The 22,120-nt window shown below is 38.5% G+C and overlaps 1 protein-coding gene across 2 annotated transcripts in view; it reads left to right on the top strand.

Moving 5' to 3' along the window:
- Positions 1-22,120, top strand: part of ttc3 (tetratricopeptide repeat domain 3) — a 35,446-nt gene that overhangs the window by 1,858 nt on the left and 11,468 nt on the right. The window contains exons 2-23 of one of the 2 annotated variants that reach the window (XM_078265455.1): positions 465-526; positions 625-670; positions 4,578-4,737; positions 4,973-5,051; positions 5,612-5,665; positions 6,039-6,171; positions 6,435-6,520; positions 8,777-8,871; positions 10,253-10,315; positions 11,192-11,246; positions 11,703-11,859; positions 12,341-12,371; positions 12,460-12,547; positions 13,609-13,639; positions 13,909-13,960; positions 14,576-14,660; positions 14,945-15,097; positions 15,748-15,828; positions 16,290-16,399; positions 16,489-16,615; positions 17,807-17,929; positions 18,019-18,120. In XM_078265455.1, the coding sequence (XP_078121581.1) occupies positions 476-526; positions 625-670; positions 4,578-4,737; positions 4,973-5,051; positions 5,612-5,665; positions 6,039-6,171; positions 6,435-6,520; positions 8,777-8,871; positions 10,253-10,315; positions 11,192-11,246; positions 11,703-11,859; positions 12,341-12,371; positions 12,460-12,547; positions 13,609-13,639; positions 13,909-13,960; positions 14,576-14,660; positions 14,945-15,097; positions 15,748-15,828; positions 16,290-16,399; positions 16,489-16,615; positions 17,807-17,929; positions 18,019-18,120 (1,962 nt within the window). In that variant the 5' untranslated portion in view covers positions 465-475. The remainder of the gene's footprint in view (positions 1-464; positions 527-624; positions 671-4,577; positions 4,738-4,972; positions 5,052-5,611; positions 5,666-6,038; positions 6,172-6,434; positions 6,521-8,776; positions 8,872-10,252; positions 10,316-11,191; positions 11,247-11,702; positions 11,860-12,340; positions 12,372-12,459; positions 12,548-13,608; positions 13,640-13,908; positions 13,961-14,575; positions 14,661-14,944; positions 15,098-15,747; positions 15,829-16,289; positions 16,400-16,488; positions 16,616-17,806; positions 17,930-18,018; positions 18,121-22,120) is intronic. The other variant, XM_078265456.1, reaches the window with a different exon arrangement.

Consider the following 22,120-nt stretch of genomic DNA (forward strand, 5'->3'; position numbering starts at 1 on the left):
TATCACAAACATTCAACATCAACACATCTGGAGATAAGTGGTTTTCACTGGACAGGGAGGGGATGAAAAACTGTCATCTGTAAAGTTACTAAAGCTGTCAGACAAATGTAGCGGAGTAAAGAGTACAATTTACCTCTGAGATGCAGTGGAGTAGAAATACAGTAGCATAAAATGAAAATACTCAAGTAAAAGTACTTCTTCCACCTCTGGTACTTACTTAAAGGGGCTGTACTCAACATTCAGAACATTAATATAGTGGTAAAGATAAAGTCAAGTAACGGTGTCCAGAGCAGAGAATGAAGTCACACTCCCTCTGCTGAAATAAATTACAGAAATTAGTTTCGAGTTTCTGCAAGTTGCTTTTCATAAAGTGAAATAAATTCAAATCGGCAACATTTAACTTAAATTCACTACAGCATGTTTTGCAGAATGGATTTCAGTAATTTATGCAAATGTTCTTACAGACTTGGACAAAATGTCAGACTCTGATTCTGACTGGGAAGACATCAAAGACCGGATGAATGCTGTGAGTTATTAAACCAATAATCAAAATAAGAGCATTTAACAAAGTATTGTTTTCTGTATAGTCTTGATGTCTTTAATGAACTGTTTTTTTCCCCTCAGAAGTTATTTTCCAAAAATACAACAATTGTCGCCCTCCGTCCATCAGGTAAGATTTAAAGGCGACCTATTATGCTTTTCCGTACTTTGTCATTTCTATAATGTTATAATGTTGGATTTTCATGTTAAACGTAAAATTCAAATAATGAGGTAAACATATTTCAGAGAAATCTCCGTGAGCTAAAACATTCAGAACTGTTCTGAACGCTCCGGTTTCAACAGTTTTTGTCACGTAACATCGAGCCGGTGTTCTCCGGCCTTTTATGATCAGTCATCTGGCAGGAATTTCTAATTTTATTTTTTTTTAAAGCTACTGCAGTGCTAACATTGTCGCATGTAGCTACATGCTAACAGCAGTAAAAGATGTAATCTTGGCGGCCAATGTTGTTTAATTCTTCCCAATTCTGGATCACATTACTCCTAAAAAGAATTCTGGTTGGGTAATAATTGGTTCAAAAGCCTTCATCTGTGATTTTTGACCGACATATACGAATGTCCGCGTATAGCAAGTTATGACTTGTAACTATCAGCTTGTTCCAGATCTCTCCAAGACGTTTTACACCTTTTGAACCAGACGTGTATCACATTATGCTAATTCTCTCGCCTTTTGGGTACCTCAGACAACATATGCAAAATATCCCTGCTCTTAGGTTACATCCACGCTAATATGTTCAACTGTCTCTGTTTTAGGGGTTTTAAAATGCAAAAAGTAGTGTGGACGCCAGACGTAAACATAATGAAAATTATGCGTTTGAAAACAAACGTGTATGAGTGTGGATGTAGCCTTAGGATGCAGAGCAGAAAGGTGCAGCTAGTTGACTTTTGTCCATGCTGCATCTGGAGGTGCAGGATGTGAAGGCTGGGATCAGTAATAAACTAGTCAAACGAAGATGTAAACAATGACTACATAACATTATCAGATCATTTCTAAATAAATAACTATTTACATATTAAACAAATTAGACTAAAAGATACAGAAAATATTGCGACACTATGCAGCTCACACAAGTTCAGGGTAGTAATTAGGGCTGCACGATATGAGAAAAATATGCAATATGCTAGGGTTGCACAATATTGACAAAATGTGATATTGATATTAATTTCGATATTTTTAAACATGTAAAAAATTACAAAAGTTATGGGAAAATGCATCAAAATAGATTCATAACAAATAAAACAAGTTTCCCCGGACACACAGAGCTGGTAACCAGCCGTTAGACAGTCTGGCCAGGTCAGTGACTCGAGTCTGTTCGGTGTGTTCCGTGCCGTCGTCCTTCATTTTGGCTGATTTGACATGTATAATCAGCGGGGCGGGCACTGCCGGCAGTCGGGCTCAAATGACCCATCTGATTGGTGGAGTGCTAACCTGGAAACGGGGAGCGGAATGAGCGTGACTAGAGTCTCTCAAAATCTGACAAATCTTTTAAACTGACCTTTGTCGATCTGAAATGAAGACAGATTCAGCAACTGCACGGCCTATTTCTCGCTTAAAATGTTTTCAGAAACACGTTTCAGTGAAGTATTTTAGTAAAATATGAGATCGTATTCTGAACGAGCCGCCATGATAGTCTGGCTTTGAATTTCCGGAGAAACCAGAACCACGTGACGCGTTCGTCCAATCAGCTGCCAGTTTTCCTTTTTGGGCGACAATACAGATTAGCGCCGCCTGCTGTTATGGAGGCATATTATGTCTCGTCGCTTTGGTGTGTTCTGAGGCACTTTTTGGACCAATTTGGGGAGGCTGATTAGTCCAACTGCCTTTTCTGCCGATGTTTGGCCGTTGGCTCTGTGTCTGGGCCTTTACAACATAAGGTTTATTTCAACTGAACTGGTCACAATTGGACTGGACCAACATGAATAAATAAATAAAAGGACCATGTCTACAGGACATGTTTTACTGGTTGTACAGTATAAAATAAATAAAGAGAACAGGACACAACTTTTCTTTCGCTTTTCTGATTCGTTTTGTCTGTCTATTTCTTCACTTACACGGCCACTCTGTCAAAATAGGCACACACGTGGTGCAGTCCATAGGGTTTGTCACGTAGTGGACTAGGGCTGAATGATTTTTGAAAATAATCTAATTGTGATTTTTTTCAAAAAATATTGTGATTCAATATGCGATTGTTTTTTAAGCTCTTTGTCTTCTGTATTATTCAACAAAGACAAGCATCTAGAACATCATTCTATAGTATGAACAACACAAGATTAGATAGATTAAACAAACGGTTCTTTCCTGGAGGCCTGGATGTGATGATGCATGAATTTACATGAATGACATCTTTTATTGAACTATTTCAGTCACAGTAGTATACTGAGCACTGACCGCCTGGTGGAAACATTCATATTAAAGTCAGAAACAAATCACACTCAAGTGCCGATTGCAGAAATATAAAAACAAATATGTGGCTTTACCACACTTAGTATTTAGATTATTTAGTTGATTGCACATTTTAAATACTGTCTTTGAACTAGACAGTTAAATAAGTAAATACTATATATGAAACAGTGTATTTTTTTTACAGCGTTACACAGAGGAGCTGCCTCCAGCCCCTCTCCTCGTGAAGTTGCGTGCCGTGTGCATGACAGCATCACAACGTTGCACTTTCTCAGAAAGGCTAGTATCGTTACGTTAGTAATAGCATGTTGCTGTTCTTGCCGTGGGATTAACTGTACTAATAAAACCGTTGAAACACTGTGGCCACGCTGCTGTGAAAGCTCCCCGAACGTCATTTATCAGAGTCTGGTTGTTACCCCTCTCCTCCACTCCATAGATTTATAACAGAGCTAGCTAACTGGAGCTAACCGCTAATCGTTGCTAACCGAGCCTTCGGTTCTGCGAGCCCGTTTCCATTAACTGCATGTATGGACTCGAGCCTGAATAAAACCCTTAATTTTATTAAAATGGCTGTAAAAAACAACTCAAAGTTGTTTGAATGACCGAAATCTGCTCACGGTACAGCGTAGTGTTAGCGTGCTAAGTTGATGCTTTCTCTGCGGAGTGCTGATTTGCTCTCGCGAGTCGTGTGACCAAATCGCAGCCTTTGCGATTAGGAAATTGCGTTTCAACATATCGCGATATAATTGCAAATGCAATTAATCGTTCAGCTCTATAGTGGACCCGTGCTCTGACGTGCAAGTGGCACGGTAACTGGCCAATGAAACAGGATCGTTACAGCGTTTCAAGCGAGCTCTAAATCAAACGCAACTAAGCAACACAGCCAACGGACGGGACTCAGCTCTCCACAAAATAAACAAAATATTGCATACTTATTGCGACACTTTCGATGTAATATTGCGCAACGTGATATCGCGATAACGATATTGAGTCGATATATCATGCACCCCTACGATATGCCCTAATGTTGAATATCGCGATATTACTTTTACATTACAGATTAAAATGTACTCAGTTCTGCCTTTCTGCTGCTTAGTATAGTGTAGCCATGATGTGCTTTGTCAATTAAATCTGTTTTTGCCAAATGTTAACAGTTCAGCAGATAAAACACCTGATTACCTGGATCCCAAATGTTATTTACAACTTAACCCTAACAATCCGGTTAGCTCCGTTATAAAGATATGGAGCGGAGGTGGTGTGTCTGCGGTGTTACTGCAGTTTTATTAGTACAGTTAATCCCACGGCAAGACCCCCAGCAGCATGCTACTCCTAACGATAGACTCTGGGCCTGAAATGCAACGTTGTTGATGTGGTCATGCACGCGGCGCAAGACTTCACAAGGGGAGGGGCTGGAGGCCTCTAGTATGTGTGCGCTGTAAAAAATACACTGTTTGGAGAAAAGAATTAATTCAGATTTTATCTACGCCCACGTAGAACCTATGTATGGGAAACGCTGCTGAATATTTGGAGCCTCTCTTGCTGGCGGTTGACATAGGGAATTCTCTATGCTGCTCTCAGGCAAAACTAAGTGTATTTTCTGCATGTTTTTGTTTTTTAGAGGAGGTGTTTGAACGATGGAGTCGTATTGCTGTTGATATCAGAAGAGATGCTGGGGAGCGAATGAGAGTTTGTGCCTTCTGGCTTCCCATCCTGTTGCAATGGGAAGAATCCAGTATTACTGCCTGCTGGGCTTCAGAAATAGGCTTGATCAACTCAAAGTAAGTAAATATTGGCCCGCCGATATATCGGTCGGCCTCTAAAGTAAAGTTATGATTAGGATTTGAATTTTATATATATATATATATATATATATATATATATATATATATATATATATATATATATATATATATATATATATATATATATATATATATATATATAAAAATTCAAATCCTAATCCCCAGGATCCCCACTTTCAATGTTTAGACCTTCTGTTCCATCACCTTCTAGGGACACTGATCTAACTATGAAGCAGCTGTCGAGGATCGAAACGTTGGAAGCAATCCTTAGAGCCTTGGAGAAAGGAACTGTAAGTTTACTTTTTTGGTATGTCAGCCTAATCCAGGAACTAGAGAACCAGAGGAACTTAAACAAGGAACTAAGATTGTTCTTTTGGGATAATAATGAAAGTTAATAATGCAGGAATACATAGTCTGATAATGGAATTTATTTGAGATAAGGTACTCTATTTAGCCCTGTAGCATTACTGTTTCATTGCATTACTGTGCAATATTTAATTTTTAATACTCTTGATAACACCGATAATTCTGTGCAATTTCATTACTGTTCAATATCATTGTTTCACACTGTATACAAACCATATTTATCTTTCTATTTTATATGTATATAGCGTCTCAGAACCTTGCACCTTACCCCCCCTTTGCACTACTACAACAACTCATGTTGGTACATTTCTCTTACGTATATGTTGACACTGGAAAAGAGTTGCTTCAAACTCGTTGTACATGTGTATAATGACAATAAAAGGCATTCTATTCTATAGAGAATGAGACTAGATTTGGTTCGACAGTCTAGCAGACTGCCGTTTGATATTTTGACACTAAACTACTTGTTTGTTCTCTGTTCCAGGTGAAAAAGAACCAAACAAAGCAGGTTATCTTGATAAGTAACATGTTTAACTTGGTAAGTTTGCAAAAGAATAATTATGTGCAGTGAATATGCAAGAGGTTTACAACGAATACAGTAAAAGCAAATGTATTTAAAACAATGGCAAAGGGCCTTTGTGATAAGTAACTCCATTTGTTTATTTATACATCATAAAACCAATTCTAAAAGAGACAGGAAGCACATTTAAAGATGCTAAAACAGCTCAAATATACTCTTTATTTTTTATTTATTTTTTAAACTTGTTTTTTGTTATAACTCTGGTAGCTCCATTTTGTACCTTTTTTAGTGTCGTAAATACCTACAGGTACTATCATGGCCTACGTAATGGTCAGTAGAGATAGTTGAATGGTTCTCTATTTAACGCATTTATCTGACTTTGTACCATCAGCGTTCCCCAGAGGTTTTGGATGATGCGCTGCGTTGGTTGGAGCGAACAGGAGAACCTGGTATCCGCCATTGCGTCACGGATCTCGGCCATACACACACCTGCTTCCAAGCCCTGCATCTTATCTTCACAGAGTGTAAGACACAAAACCATTCAATAATGCATCTGACATTCTGCTCTGTTTTATCGACATTTCTAGTAATTCATGTAAAGAGGAAAACCTAATTTTTGGGGGCATTTAGTGGATTTCAGGGTCTATTTGTTATTCTAAACTCAAATAAATCTCATATTGTACAGCACATAAATATGAAGTGTTTGATCATGTGTGCGAACCCTGAAGCCGGTTAGAGCTCGTATGTTGATAGTAAACGCACACACACTCCTTTTATTTTCAATCAGTTGCCAAGTATATTCATGAAATGGGTACCAACTTGGAGAAGACGATGAAGTCACTAATGGCTCAACCGCAGGAGTATCAACTAGAGGTAAGACACTACAACATGATGTGATATAACTGGACGTTTGTTTACTGGGAAATCATTTACAAATTTCTGATAGTAACTGCACATGGTTTGAAAATTAAGACATGGAGTAACTAGTAATTATGTGAAACGTTTTTCACTGTAGATGTAAGTATTTGCAATATTTTAAAGTGATACACACACACACACACACACACACACACACACAGTGTCTAGCATTGGTAATTACAATAAAACCTAAAGTCACAGTCAAACTGCTTCTTTAGCTTCAGTAATGTGACATGAATCTGCAATACGGAGCTGTAGATGGCCTCCACCAGGGTGGGAAATTGGCACCAGCTAAACTTATAGCTTATAGGAGTCGCCAGAGCCTATCACTCTGGGAGTCGCGTTACGTTACTGCTAATGAATACCCAACATTTCCGGATGTTGCTGCTTCATAATAAAAACATTCAAATGCCAAAATAACGGAGGACTTTTATTGTGAAGAACTTATAGGAAATGAAACCGTTCACAGACGGGGCTTTGGCCACGCATATTTCCGTTAACGCCAGACTTTTGTCAAGTAGTTTCAGCGCTAGTCCGTGACACCATGTAGCTGAGCTGAGGTACAGACGAAACGAAAATTATCGGTTAAAAACGTGGTGACATATCGCTGGTGTTAAGAGGCCTGCCGCGGAGTCAGCATTAGCTATGAATGTACAAACTGTTGAGGGCGAAGTAAAGAAAGAGAAGGTAGCCTACTTTTCCGCATTGACAAATTGCTGAAAGCTGCTGCTGTTTTAATCCTGTCGGCTCTCTGCTGCTCAGTTCCACACACACACCCCCCCCCCCCCACACACACACACACCCACCCCCACCCACACACCCACACACACACACACCCACACACCCCCGCCACACAACCCTCCCCCCACACCCACACAAACACACACACACACGGTGGATGCAGGAAAAACCGGAGATGAGACGTACACGATAACCTAAATTAAGGACAGCTACGGTCGTTATTGTAAGTGCAATGATAAGTTAAAGTCCAATAAGTACTTTATCAAACCGTATGAATGTGTGTCCCAGGCCAGGTTAGGAAATTAACTAACACTGTTAAGATCAACAAGCCACTGACAAAAATGTTCACATTTGATTCATTCAATAAATTATTATATTTTTTGTCTTAAATCCACCAGCCATTTTCATATTATACCAACATTTACAGCATCCTGAGCCGTTTTGGAAAGGTTACCAGGAAAACTCAGCCCAGAGTAATTTTATTCTCCCCAAAATAAGTTTCCTTTTTATTTTTAAAGAACTATACAAAAAAGCAACTTTCACTGTCTCTCGCAACTTCATTGCAACAAAAATACAAAAGACATGGCAACTTTTATCGCAATTTTTTACAAAAGCTCCCACAAAATCAGACATTTTGGGCCGCAACAATCTCAAAAAAAAGGCCCCGAAATCCTGGAGGGACTGTTTAGTGCTATGTTACTGAGAGATAAACTGTTACTGAGAGATCATTAAACATGTAGGCCTGCAATTACTGCAGAATATGACCAAACTGACCAAACACAATTGTACCATGGTCTCGCAGGCTTTTTTTCACATCACTTATTTGCCTATATTAATAAAATATGTATTAATAATAAAAAAATAATGTATTGAAGCAATTCAAAATATGCTAGTGCACTTTCTTCTTTAAATTTGAATTCCGGAAAAAGTGTCTGGTAAAAAATATAAGTGGCTGGTAAAATTGGGCATCCACCAGCCACAGTGGCTGACGGCATATATACACGGGTACATGTAAACAAACACTTTTCTGAAAACTGACAGCTGTGCACGATGTTATTTTTGAAAACGGAGAGGTTGAAATGTCTGAAAATAGCCGGCCATGTGTAAATGTAGCATGAGGGGTATTGCACAAAACCAGGATAAGGGATTAAGCCGGGATGTTCCTGTTATCCTGGATGAATTGACTTGGTTGCAGAGGTACCTAAGTTACCATGGAGATTTATTCTGTGCAGCTAGCCTGCTCCTGACCAGGCTAACGTTTGGCAAACCGTTATGATGTGGTTTGCAAGGCTCCATTTCCCGTATAACAATAGCCTAGTTCATAGAGCAACAGGGATTCAGTGAAGCTGCATGAATTTGGACACAACCTACAGATCAAATGTTTGATTTTTTTTTTCCCATGTTTGTCCTTAAATGTTTGTGGGGTAAATGTGGGAATAAAATATTTGGTGTGTTGTGTTCCTTATCCAGAAAAGTGAAGAAATGAAGAAGAAAGGAAATGAGTTCTTTCAGAAAAAGCAATATGAAGATGCTGTGAAGTTTTACTCCAAAGCCATCAAATATTAGTGAGTACTATTTTAATATTATCTTTAAAAGATTTTCTCAGATATGATTTAATCAGTGTTGTTCTATTCAGTACACATAATGCATTTAAAGGTCCAGTGTGTAACGTGTTTAGTTGTTCATTATCAAAATCTGTGTTGTCTATTCACAAACTTTTGTGAGTCTTTTTTCATGAATATTTACCACCACCATCAATTCCAAGTATTCCTTTTGGCTTGAAATTTCACATTTGCATTCACATGAACTGGGGTAGACGCTCCATATTCATGCTCCATCTTGAAATACGTTAGCCGGTAAGGGACATACAGGACATACTGCTCCGCCTTTTGCGTTTTTGCTGTCTCCCCCTGGGGGGGTTTAAAGAAATTTTGTTTTTTTTAAAAGAACCTAAAATAAAAATCTGACTTCGTTAAAATAAACGAAGGTAGGCAGTTTTTTTTAATTTTATTTTAATTTTATTTTTTTTAATAAAATCTTTTAAATAGAATCATGTTTTCAATATCTTTTTAGATGAAGTTGTTACATTTCATTTAGGCTAAATAAAATGTAATCACATTTGTAAATAAACAACTTATCATAAAATTCAAAACAAACTGTCTGGCCTATTTCTAATACCATGTAGGATATCCGTCTAATAGCGAAAAAAACAACCATGTTAATTGTCTCAAGTTCTTTTTAGTGATAATATATTTGTTGATTTCTGCCAGCTGTTGCACAGCTTCGGCAGCGTCCTCAGACAGACACATGGACAGAAATGTGTGTAGGCGTCCCGAGATACACTCTAGACAGCATAACACAAACTTAGTGCTTCAGTTAACATCAACGTCTGGCTCAGGTCGGGTTGGCACGTAAAAAACGGAATGCTTGTTTTGTTTGGGCTTAGTTAATACTCTCTAATTCAGACAGAAATATGCAGCCCAAGCTGTTCACTCTCACTGTCGCCACTCCCATGCGCTGGTTCACACGGCTCTGCCATAGAACGTCAGCCTTGCTGCCAGGTAGCCCCTGGTGCTGTTAATGTAGATTTACATTTAAAAGTCTAGAACTCAAATATACATGCCTCATCTTTTTAGGCATATTTCCAGAAATCTTATATTCAGGCTTATACAGTATAATGGCACTGTCTTTGTAAAGCTTAGGTATTTCTGTTTTTGTTGGCACTGTCTAATTAATTAATTAATACATGAAGGGGACAGATTTTTAGAAACACCTCAATAGTACAAAACCACCCAAAAAAAATGCTTGATTTAATACAAAAATGTTTGAGTATTTTAACATAAGTTTTACAAAGACATGATTCATTGCAGGGCAGTTGTATAGGTGTAACTAATTGGCAGATCTGTGTACTTTTTTTAAAACTAATTTTATTTCTACTCCATCCAGCCCTGACAACCACATAATTTATGGAAACCGAGCCCTATGCTATATCCGATGTAAGAAATATCTGTAAGTACCATTTGTTCCTTTTTTTTATTTAATACTTTATCCACACTATATTATACTTTATCATATACTATTCTGGTGTACAGCGTTTGGGTTATGTGGGTTATCTTTGGGTTGGTGGTATCGTATTACTCGATACTGAACGTTGCTGCTATTTACCTCTTTCTGCACTAATATTTCAAGTACATCTCTGGTTGTGGTTACTGTTTGTATTAGGGGTGGGACAAATACCACAAACCAATACCGCAATTCATCGTTGTCCATCGTGCAATATGAGAATCAATACGCTGGTGCCAAAAATCTATATTTTAATTAATAAAACTAGTACAGTGATTTATTAGATAGTTATGCACTCTAGATTTCCCTGCTCCCTGCGTCACTACTTCAAGGCTTCTCGAGGTAGTGCTCAACACATGAATGAGGGAAACTTAAACATAAGTTAACTGGCCAAAGAGGTTTTTAACTGCGGACAGCAGTTTGAGGACAATAACAGATGCCCCAGCCATGTTTAAGTCCAAAGTTTGGACCCATAGTTGCTCTATAGTTCTTTAATTTTATTTTACAGACTGAAAAACTGCTTCTGCAGAATGCTGTTTTTCTAACAGTTTTGACTTGCAGTGAGTAAAGAGAGAAAACCTGCACTTAACCTTTTTACGGGAATTTTGTATTCATAGTTGGACCGATTATCGTGTTGTATCATTATAGGATTGTCTAGCAATATGTTGCCTATGGCAGAATTACTGTATCGTGATATAATCAGTATCGTGATGTACCCTCTGGTTCCCACCCCTAGTTTGTATATTGCTTGCATTGTAATTGTGAGTCTAATTGCTCTTTTATTTGTTCTATCTTTATTCTATTAACTTTTGGTTCTTACAGAAAAGCGGTTAATGACGGAAAACGTGCTACGCTGATAAAACCACGCTGGACAAAGGTACTAATCTCTTTTATGATCCGGTTACATTAATGTAGGACATGTAACACGGAGAAATTTGTGCGACATGTATTACAGACGTTAAGGATGTCCTGAGTCAAATAGCAGTGTCAGTACTAATGCGGAGAGGAGGTAAATTCAGTATGTTTAAGTTCAGAGTCAGTACAACGTTTCACACCCCAGTATCAGGTACCCAGGTATCAAACAGACCGGTGTCATGTCACTGAATTTTTGCATTGGATCGTTTCCTTTATGACAGCTTTTTGTTTCTGTAATTTGTATATTTTGCCATAAGTTAACTTTGTGAATGCTAATGAGGGAGAGAGATTCATATTGAGCAGTATGTCTGAAGTCACAACGGGAACTGTACTGCCTGCTGCTGTTGACACCAACTGTACTTCATGTCAATCAAACAATTATTTTGAGTTAGACGTTAATGACGGTTTCTGTTTGCAGGGTCACTACCGCTACTGTGAGGCTTTGTTCTCCTTGGGAGAGTTCAGAAAGGCAATTGAAGCCAACATTTCAGCCCAGAATCTTTGTAGAGACAACCACGAGGGGGTTAGAGACCTCGAACAGCAACAGCAGAAATTCTTCACTGAAATGCCCGAAGGTATTTTCACTGCACTCGTGTCATGCTAACAGCAGCACCCTAAATCCCATTATCTGAAACAACTAGTGCAGGGAAGAGCGAGAGTTTCCTGTAGATTTTAAACACATTTGTAACTGGTTCAAAAGTTTTGCAGCCTTCGCATCTACACAAGTAGTACAAAACATACATTACATTGTGTTTACTAGGCAGATTTACACAGATGTCAGTAAGCAGCCTCTATACTGAAGGAAGTCCACATCTTCTCATTTCGATACAGCTCAAAAATCAAAGGTGGAAAAAAGTAAAGAAAAGCAGGAATATTAAACAACTATACTTCTTGCAGTCTTGTAGGTTTGTTTTTCCATTTGAAGTTGGAGTGTGTCTTATTTTTTGCTTGTCATGGAGGACAAAAATAACTAGTTATTTAATCTGGGTGAAATCATCCATTCAACTTTTGCCGTCGGTCATAAACGAAAGCTGTGTTTCTGTGCTTTGATTTCAGTTGTACACCCTAAGAAAAAACACATTAAAAGGTATGTGTGCTACCTTACACATGTTATACAAACTTGATTAATAAATGCTGATAAACGTCTTGATGATTTTGTTTTTGGTTTTTTACAGATCGGAGAGCGCTAACAGAGCACGTGCAGTGGAGCCACAACTTTTTGTGAAAACTACTAAAAAGATTGATCCTCCTCCACAGAATAAAGTTAGTAAACCTTTTTGTTCATGTTGAATTAGCAGACGGTGTCAGCATCAGTTTATTTTTTTTAAGAGTTTTGTCTAGATCTGAAATGTCTAATCGTTAAGTTGATCGAAAGAATTATTAAATATTTTGATAATTGATCAATCAGTTAAGCCATTTTTTAAGCCAAGTGTCAAACGTATCTTATCTCCAGCCCCTCAGTTTTGAGGATTTGCTGCTCTTCTTTCTTGTGTGGTAGTAAAAACAAATAAGGAAATCAAAAGAAGGAAAAAAAAATGGATTTTAAAATGACAAATTGATATTGTAAAATGGCAATTTGAAAATGAAAAGTGAAGTTTAAAATCCTGTTTAAATCTTAAATATAACAACTCAAATTGTCATTAAAAAGGAAAAGATTGTGCGTGAGAAATTAATTACTAAGATATAAAGTTGTTTTTCTTCATTTAAGCATTTACATTTAAGTTTTTCTATTTCAGGATTTTAAATTTCACTTTTCACAATATCAGTTTGTCATTTCCACATATATCAAATTTTCTTTTAAACATTTATACTGTAGTACTAAAACATAGATGTATTTTGTTCGCCCTTTTCTCTTTTTTCTCTCTTTTTTTTTCTCTTTTTTTAAATTTTAATTTTGGGTAAATTATCCTGCATACCAAACCAAATAAATCGAGAACATGATCTTGAATGAACGGATCGTAAAAACAATCATTAGTTTCACCCATTAGTTTAGTCAGTGTGAAACACTAGCTTTAGAATATAATTCACATGTAAAAGACACATGAGTGTATTCAATGATTTGTATGGACTGTGTTTGTGTGGCTTTACCTGAAGTATTTTTCTTGCAAGCCAATCAGAGCAGATTGGGCTTTACAGGAGGGGGGGCTGAAAGAGACAGGCGCTAAAATGAAGCGTTTCAGACAGAGGGTGAATACAGGTATATTCAGACAGACAGTATGAAGAAAAAGGAGGTGTTTTTTGGAGATTAAAGCATGTAAACATGTTGTAGTTGAAACCCAAAATACAAGTGTGAACCTGTAAATGAGCATAATATGTCTTGACAGGTCTCCGACGTTAAATTGGAAAAGCAACAAGGTGAGTTTGTTTCAACGCCTTCTGACACACCTGACACTTTATCTGGCCCAGGTTCAGATCCTGGTAGCAGTATCTCTTGGTTGTCCAACGCATACAAGCTGAATATAACGTGTATTAGGGTGTACACAGTATGTTGCCCATATCCTTAACTACACATTGATTGATTTTTAAAGGTGCTCTGTGGAGTTTTGTTTTTTATACCCACCCCAAAATATGGACTCATGTTCATGACACTTAATGACTTCATGCCTAATATTTTCTCTCTCCAGTGAAAAATGAAAGGACTGCACAGTCAGATGGCACTACTAAAAACTCAAAAAGGTTAGTGGAATATTAATGCTTTTATAAAAGATGCCACTGCTTAAAACATCTGCTTATATAAGGAATATAACCACCTATAACCCTGCTTTCATGACAAACACACATTTGTTTGCCTTCATGAATAACGGCAATTCACCGCTTACTTAAAGTGTCATTCCCCCTGTTGCCTGTGCACGTTTGTTATAAGCGCATTATAGTAGTTTCTGATAAAAATCGCAATAGTGTTTATAGATTATATGTAATAATACAAAGTGTAAAGCCTTTGAGTTGGATAGGCAAGGAAACCCCTAAATTAGTGTGTTTTTTTTTTTTTCCTTTTCCCCAGCCAGCTAAAGCAAAGAGAGCCTGGACGACATGTTTTTCACTTAAAACAGACACTCTTGTAGCCGTAATTACTTGTATTTTCCATAAATCTGACTATATAAGAGCGGTGTGCATTTATTCAGTACAGACTTGTTTTTGTTTCTGCTGTGGGTCTGACCAACACGCGTGTTGAAATAAATCAGCTTTTAATAAGAATCAACATTGTGGCCTGTTTTATAGATTTCATCTCATCCAAAATCAAAGAATCTCCCTTTCAGACTATGTAGCTGATTAACAAGTCTGTGCTTCCAGTGAGCTTTCTTCAAAGAATGGGAAAGGAGAGCCCAGCACCCCAACAAAGAAGAAATCTAAGAAAAGAAATCCGTCTGAAGATGAGGTAAGGCTCTGCATGTAATTTTAGGTTGGGAGCTTGGCTTCATTCAACATGTTGCAACTGTCTTTAGTCATGGGTGTGGTGTTTAATATTGTAAAGCTTTTCCAGCACACTGTATCAAAGAAACCTCTGTAGAGATGATCATATCAGTCTCTCTGACACTTGCTGGATGGTGATGTACTGTGTTAAAAGATTGTATTAAATAGTATCTCAACTTTTTAGCACTTCCAAAAAGTATCATTAAATGAAATAACTGACTGGGTCTGTGCTTTGTTTCATCTGTTCAGAACCAGAAACTGGATGACCGTAAAGCGGATTTGTGTGAAGAGTTGAGATCGTTGGTGCAGGACGGACACACTGCTCTGGCCGACCTCCGCAGCCACAATGCAGAGCAGGCCTTCAGGAAGGCACTGGCTATACTTGGAATCAGCTCACCCAAGGTAATCCTATCACTGATGTGCAAACCAGTGCTAAAGTTGTAGCACTTTACACTGTCAACATTGTGCTAGTAGATTCAGAGAATTGTCACGTTTTTGATTGTTGTAGTAGTCACTAGGGGTGTAACGGTACACAGGAGTCACGGCTCAGTTCAAATTTGGTAAAGTGGGGGGGGAGAAGCATAAGAAATGCAGACAACGTATAACCATGTTAATCAATCAGACTTTATTTGTATAGCATTATTCATACATATAACATGTAACACAAAGTGCTTTACAGAATCTACACAAAGCGATGGGTGGCTTTGTAATGAATAAAACACTCAATAACAGCATTCACTACAAATAGAAAACCGCAGCTAAGAAAACGCTTTGATAAATCTCATCAATAAACTGCTTTATTTCCAGCTGGAAACCTTTTTTTTTTTTTTTTTTGCAATTCATCCCCTCTCTCTACACCATCAACTATCAAATACAAAAAGAATGCCTAAAATGTTGTAAAAGGCCTGTGAATTTATTCTACTGTGGCATGTTCCTGTTCTCTTCAAACACATCTTCTCAAATGATCTGCTGCAGTTTAAGAACCATATCAAAGCTACTGGATTTGCCATGAGCTGTAAAAGACATAATTAATTTTCCTTTTGCTTTCTCAGGAACTTGGACTTTCTACGCTGGATGTACTTTTGTTGCCGTATGGCCGCGCTACAGCCCTAACAGAAATCGGCCAGCCTGAGGTAACTCGTAGATAAATGTAGGCTTGTTAGCCCTGAATGGCAACAGCTATCTAGTTAGACCACTTCATGATGTCCATGTCTTAGCCTCTACCAAGACAGGAGAAGATAACTGAGTCCCACCGGGGGGGGGGATTCAGTTGTTGCAGCAGCACAAAGACAGAACAAATACAGATAAATGGGGAAGTAAAAGAGAGAAATAATAAGAGGTACATAAAACTAAAATAAGAATTGAATTAAAAAAAATGGAAACATGTATACAGGCACACATGGGAAAAAATAACCAGGTAGGGGGACAATAGTATGATTAACAGCAGCAGAGTCTCCAAACTAATATTATATAACCACTTTTTCCCCAGTATTTTCTTTCTTCCTGATGTAGCGACATTCTGCTTTGATTAATTACTGTGAGGCGAACATTAAGAATAGAATGTTCATTTCCTGTGATGCTTTGTTAAACACAGGAACTTAGAGAAGCACAAACACTTCTGGAGAAGATCAAATCATTTGAGGAGAGGACGTTTCAGTGTCTGGTTTACTACGCCATCGGGAGGGTGCATCTCAAAGAGAACAGGTACAATGGCTTCTAGTTTTTACCCGTTTTTGTGTCATTGATTCACACCTTTTGCTGTTTCAAACATAATGCTCTTCTGCTTCGGACAGGTTTGCAGTTGCTCTGCGGCAGTTTTCAGATTCACTGCAAATGGTCAAGAATCAAATAATCCCGGGTAAACTCACCTGGCCTTTAACGAAAGAGATTGTCAAAGAAACGCAGCCGGACTATTTCAAGGTATGTTGTCATTTTGGTTTGTGTTTATATCCGTTTTTAAAGATTATTCAGTTGCATGTTAGTGTTTGAACACCTCTGCTAATCAACTGAATGGAATCACATTATTTTTTTTACACTGATTAACAGAAAAGACTTAATGTAAAAACAAATTTAGCTAAATGGCAAATGTAGTATTCACCCAATTTACTGTTCAAGGTTCAGCTTTATTATCTTCTAACAATACAGGATTGCAGTTGTAGCCCCCTTTAAACCATTTTAACCATCATATATTCAATTATTTAAATAGCATAAATTAGATTGGATAATAAAATTAAAACATTAAAATACAACACCGTATATAAAAGTAGGGATGCACTGAATCCATATTTTTGGGGTTCGGCCGAATAACAAATCCACTGTTTAAGATTCTGCCGAAACCGAATCCTTAACTCCCATCCTCAGTCCATTAACACCGTAAACACATTAATGAAGTAATGAAGCTGGTAATGGTCGTCTGGTTAACGCACGTTTTTAGCAGTGACTGTCCTTCCTTTGCCGTACCTGAAGTTGCTGCATTTTGGCTGCTGTCTGTAGATTCCTTCATGCACAACTCTTATTCTTTCGGACATTTCATACGCAAATGTTTCAACAGCGGTGATGTTGTGTATTGTTTAGGGTCCTTGCCACCTAGAGACAAATCAGCATTGCAAATTGAACATGTATCTCGACTTGAATTGTCTTCTTTTGACTGAAAGTACTGCCAAACACATTTTCTGCTCCTGAGTTCCATTTTCACTTTCTCACAGCCTACTGCATTGAGATAGTACGTAAACGCATTCCCGTAATGACGGCGGCGTAATCAACGGCACCGTCATTACGTCGACCAGCATAGTGCAAGCGTAGGGTTCAGTGGAAAACAATTCTAAGGTTCGGCAGAAACCGAACCCCGTCAAAAAGCCCAATATTCAGCCGAATCCGAATCCTGGATTCGGTGCATCCCTGTATAAAAGTAGCACTAAGTTAAGAAATAGAAAGCAAATTTTAATTATACTATGACACCTAAATCACGGGTTTGACCAGTTCTTTTAGAAGTCTGAAAACCGTTTATAATCAAGTTAGGGTGATCTCGTGTGTGTGTGTCACATAAATACATACAATAGAATACACTAATTTTGATTGCATACTGGGCTTATCTTGTATTTTCTCTTTTAGGACATTTTGGAGCAGGCTATAGAGTTTTGCAGATTTCCTCCTAATCCGGACGCCATTTGTCGACTTGAGAAATGCCTCGGCCATTTAAAAGCTGAAATCTACTTTACTGACCCAGATTTTAAGGTAAGTGGCAGCCGTGAAACCCAGCTAGGTTAGTTTTGGAATTCAACTATTAACGTATCGTAATAACGAATGTGCCTCTTTTTATATAGGGCTTTATTCAAATATGCTGCTGTCGGAGCTGCATTGTTGAATACCACATCGCCTGTTGGAAGGCCCTCAAGACATCATCTTTCTGTGAAAAGAATGAAAAGGTACATTTTCCATATTTCAGTCATTTCAGTATTTTCAGTCATGATCATCAATCGAAAATGTCCAGAGTAAGTACTTTTTTCACTTGACAAAGCTTTAGCTGTTTTTTACGATGGCATATAATGGCCTTTTTGTAGGTTTAAAAAAAAAAATTCACAGAGCTGGAAAAAGTTGGGTAATATTCCTAGAAAAATACTCCCAGGTTAAATTAGTAAATTTCCCAGATCCAAATTTAGAAAAAATCTAAACTTTATGAGAAAAAAACTCAAATTCTCTGAGATTTTAAAGTCATAAATCTGCAAGAAAAAACTCTGGACTTTTCTGAGATTTAAGGGGAGACGGTGACGCGGTCCAGTTGGTCAGTTAGGACAGAAGACAACAACTTCTCTCATAAGGTGGTTTATTAAAGCTAGAATAATAATAGAGACTTGTATACAAGGATCTTTCCTGTTTGAGAATCCACAGGATTTGCTGTTTCTGTCTCTTCTTGCCCCAAAAAGAAGAAAGTCAGGTCCATAAATATTGGGACATCGACACAATTCTAATCTTTTTGGCTCTATACACCACCACAATGGAGTTGAAATGAAACGAACAAGATGTGCTTTAACTGCAGACTTTCAGCTTTAATTTGAGGGTATTTACATCCAAATCAGGTGAACGGTGTAGGAATTACAACAGTTTGTATATGTGCCTCCCACTTTTTAAGGGACCAAAAGTAATGGGACAGATTAACAATCATAAATCAAGCTTTCACTTTTTAATACTTGGTTGCAAATCCTTTGCAATCAATTACAGCCTGAAGTCTGGAACGCATAGACATCACCAGACGCTGGGTTTCATCCCTGGTGATGCTCTGCCAGGACTCTACTGCAACGGTCTTCAGTTCCTGCTTGTTCTTGGGGCAATTTCCCTTCAGTTTTGTCTTCAGCAAGTGAAATGCATGCTCAATCGGATTCAGGTCAGGTGATTGACTTGGCCATTGCATAACATTCCACTTCTTTCCCTTAAAAAACTCTTTGGTTGCTTTCGCAGTATGCTTCGGGTCATTGTCCATCTGCACTGTGAAGCGCCGTCCAATGAGTTCTGAAGCATTTGGCTGAATATGAGCAGATAATATTGCCCGAAACACTTCAGAATTCATCCTGCTGCTTTTGTCAGCAGTCACATCATCAATAAATACAAGAGAACCAGTTCCATTGGCAGCCATACATGCCCACGCCATGACACTACCACCACCATACTTCACTGATGAGGTGGTATGCTTTGGATCATGAGCAGTTCCTTTCCTTCTCCATACTCTTCTCTTCCCATCACTCTGGTACAAGTTGATCTTTGTCTCATCTGTCCATATGATGTTGTTCCAGAAATGTGAAGGCTTTTTTAGATGTTGTTTGGCAAACTCTAATCTGGCCTTCCTGTTTTTGAGGCTCACCAATGGTTTACATCTTGTAGTGAACCCTCTGTATTCACTCTGGTGAAGTCTTCTCTTGATTGTTGACTTTGACACACATACACCTACCTTCTGGAGAGTGTTCTTGATCTGGCCAACTGTTGTGAAGGGTGTTTTCTTCACCAGGGAAAGTATTCTTCGGTCATCCACCACAGTTGTTTTCCGTGGTCTTCCGGGTCTTTTGGTGTTGCTGAGCTCACCGGTGCGTTCTTTCTTTTTAAGAATGTTCCAAACAGTTGATTTGGCCACACCTAATGTTTTTGCTATCTCTCTGATGGGTTTGTTTAGATTTTTCAGCCTAATGATGGCTTGCTTCACTGATAGTGACAGCTCTTTGGATCTCATATTGAGAGTTGACAGCAACAGATTCCAAATGCAAATGGCACACTTGAAATGAACTCTGGACCTTTTTATCTGCTCCTTGTAAATGGGATAATGAGGGAATAACACACACCTGGCCATGGAACAGCTGAGCAGCCAATTGTCCCATTACTTTTGGTCCCTTAGAAAGTGGGAGGCACATATACAAACTGTTGTAATTCCTACACCGTTCACCTGATTTGGATGTAAATACCCTCAAATTAAAGCTGAAAGTCTGCAGTTAAAGCACATCTTGTTCGTTTCATTTCAACTCCATTGTGGTGGTGTATAGAGCCAAAAAGATTAGAATTGTGTCGATGTCCCAATATTTATGGACCTGGCTGTAGTTTCAACAGTCACAGTTCAATATATGAAAAATGTGCAGGCTATTGTGATTGGTTAATACTAAGGCGGGAGGCAGCTGTGGATTTAGACTTTGGCGCCTCCTCGTTGGTGCACAGGCTGGTCCTAGCCTCTTGGCACTCGATCCATCCAATGGTAGAGGACAACACCCTGAAAAAAGATTTACCGCTCTCCCTTCCACCACGGGTATTGTTCAGTCTACGAGGATGGTGGACAGTCTGTTTACTTGAGAGGAATTCAAACTGATTCTAACCAGTCTGACTGTCACCTCACCCTCAAGTGTCAGCGCTCTGTCACTATGTGTATGTGTCATTTTGCCAGGAACAGCCATTCTTTTAAGATGAGTGTTCTCTACTGTACTAGTAAATATTCCTAACAAATCCCTCGCAAACAACGGCAGGCAAAAACATTGTTTTTTTTATGCACTGGTCAATTTTGAGATTTTGGGCTATTTGTCTTGCATAACATGTCTTCTTTCGGACTTGGTGAAAAAATAGTCCAAAATGCACATTTAGGTCTTTATTTTACTACACTTTGTCTATTTGCGTCTGTAGATTTCTCCTAAATTCAACAAAATTGGCGTTCTAAGTAGAGATGGTCCGATACCATTTTTGGCTTCCCGATTCCGGTACCTGAACTTGCGTATCTGCCGATACAGAGTACCGATCCGATACCAGTGTGTCATATATTTTATTATGTTATAACAACTGTATACTACTATCCCTGTATGGATGATATATGATTTCTATCTTTGTTGTCAGTCTGGCTCAGGTTAAACTCTTTGTGAAACATGAACAAACACAAACGATGAACGCCACAGAACTTTTTTTTATTATCCAGTTTGACAGTCAGTTATAACGGAAAAAGAACACAAACTACTTAACGTAGATATCTTTAGGGCTTTGTTACGTGGTATCGGATCGGTGCATAAACTCCAGCACTTCCCGATACCAGTGTTTTAGGCAGTATCGGAACATCTCTAGTTCTAAGTCAACATGCTGCTCCGCGATCGCTGTCTGCACCCTGTCGTCACATACACCGTTAGAAAGCTCGCTCTCTCCTGTGCAATATTGTTGGATCCAAATATGGTCATTTCATTCTTATAAGCAACCAATTGTGAAAGTACGATGGGGGATTTAACTTTAACGTGATTCGTCACGTGACATGCTCTGACATTTCTGCGGGAGTTCAAAATGTCGAAAGAAGTGCGTCAAATCATCTTAGACGAAAACCGTTGTCATTAGCAAGAAGACACTGGGGATTACAAACTACGACAGCAGATGATGAAATGCCTTCACAAAGTCCGTTGATGCGTAAACTGTCGGACGACAGGAGTGTTCAGACAGCGGAGGTAATCGGAGCGCCACACAGTAGTGGCTGATAGTTCATGTAGTGCATTTGAATGAACTGATCAGTGGTTAATTTGTCCTAATGGAGCAGGGACAGGGCTTAAAGTTAGCATCGATCCACAGAATCATGGGTTCTGTAGCAGTTTACTACTAGAGTGCAGTCTTTGCAAAGATGTGTACAGGCAAAGTGTCTACACAGCTACGCGTCTTCAAGACGTATCGCGGAACGATGTAGCGTTTGATGTGAATGTGCGAATGGTGCTGTTAGCGCACGAGTTAGGCTTGGGATATGCTGCTCTCAGAAAAATCAGCAAAGTGTTAAAATGTATCAGACACCAAAGGAGAGTAACAGGTATGGAAACGCTCTCGCTCGCTCTCAAAGCAGTTTACATAAATTCATAGCCTACATGTCATATATTAAATATGTAAGTGTCACATACATACTACACTGTACTGATCGCGATACAACACACTAGATTA

Source organism: Sander vitreus, chromosome 13, assembly GCF_031162955.1.
Source record: "Sander vitreus isolate 19-12246 chromosome 13, sanVit1, whole genome shotgun sequence".
NCBI lineage: Eukaryota > Metazoa > Chordata > Actinopteri > Perciformes > Percidae > Sander > Sander vitreus.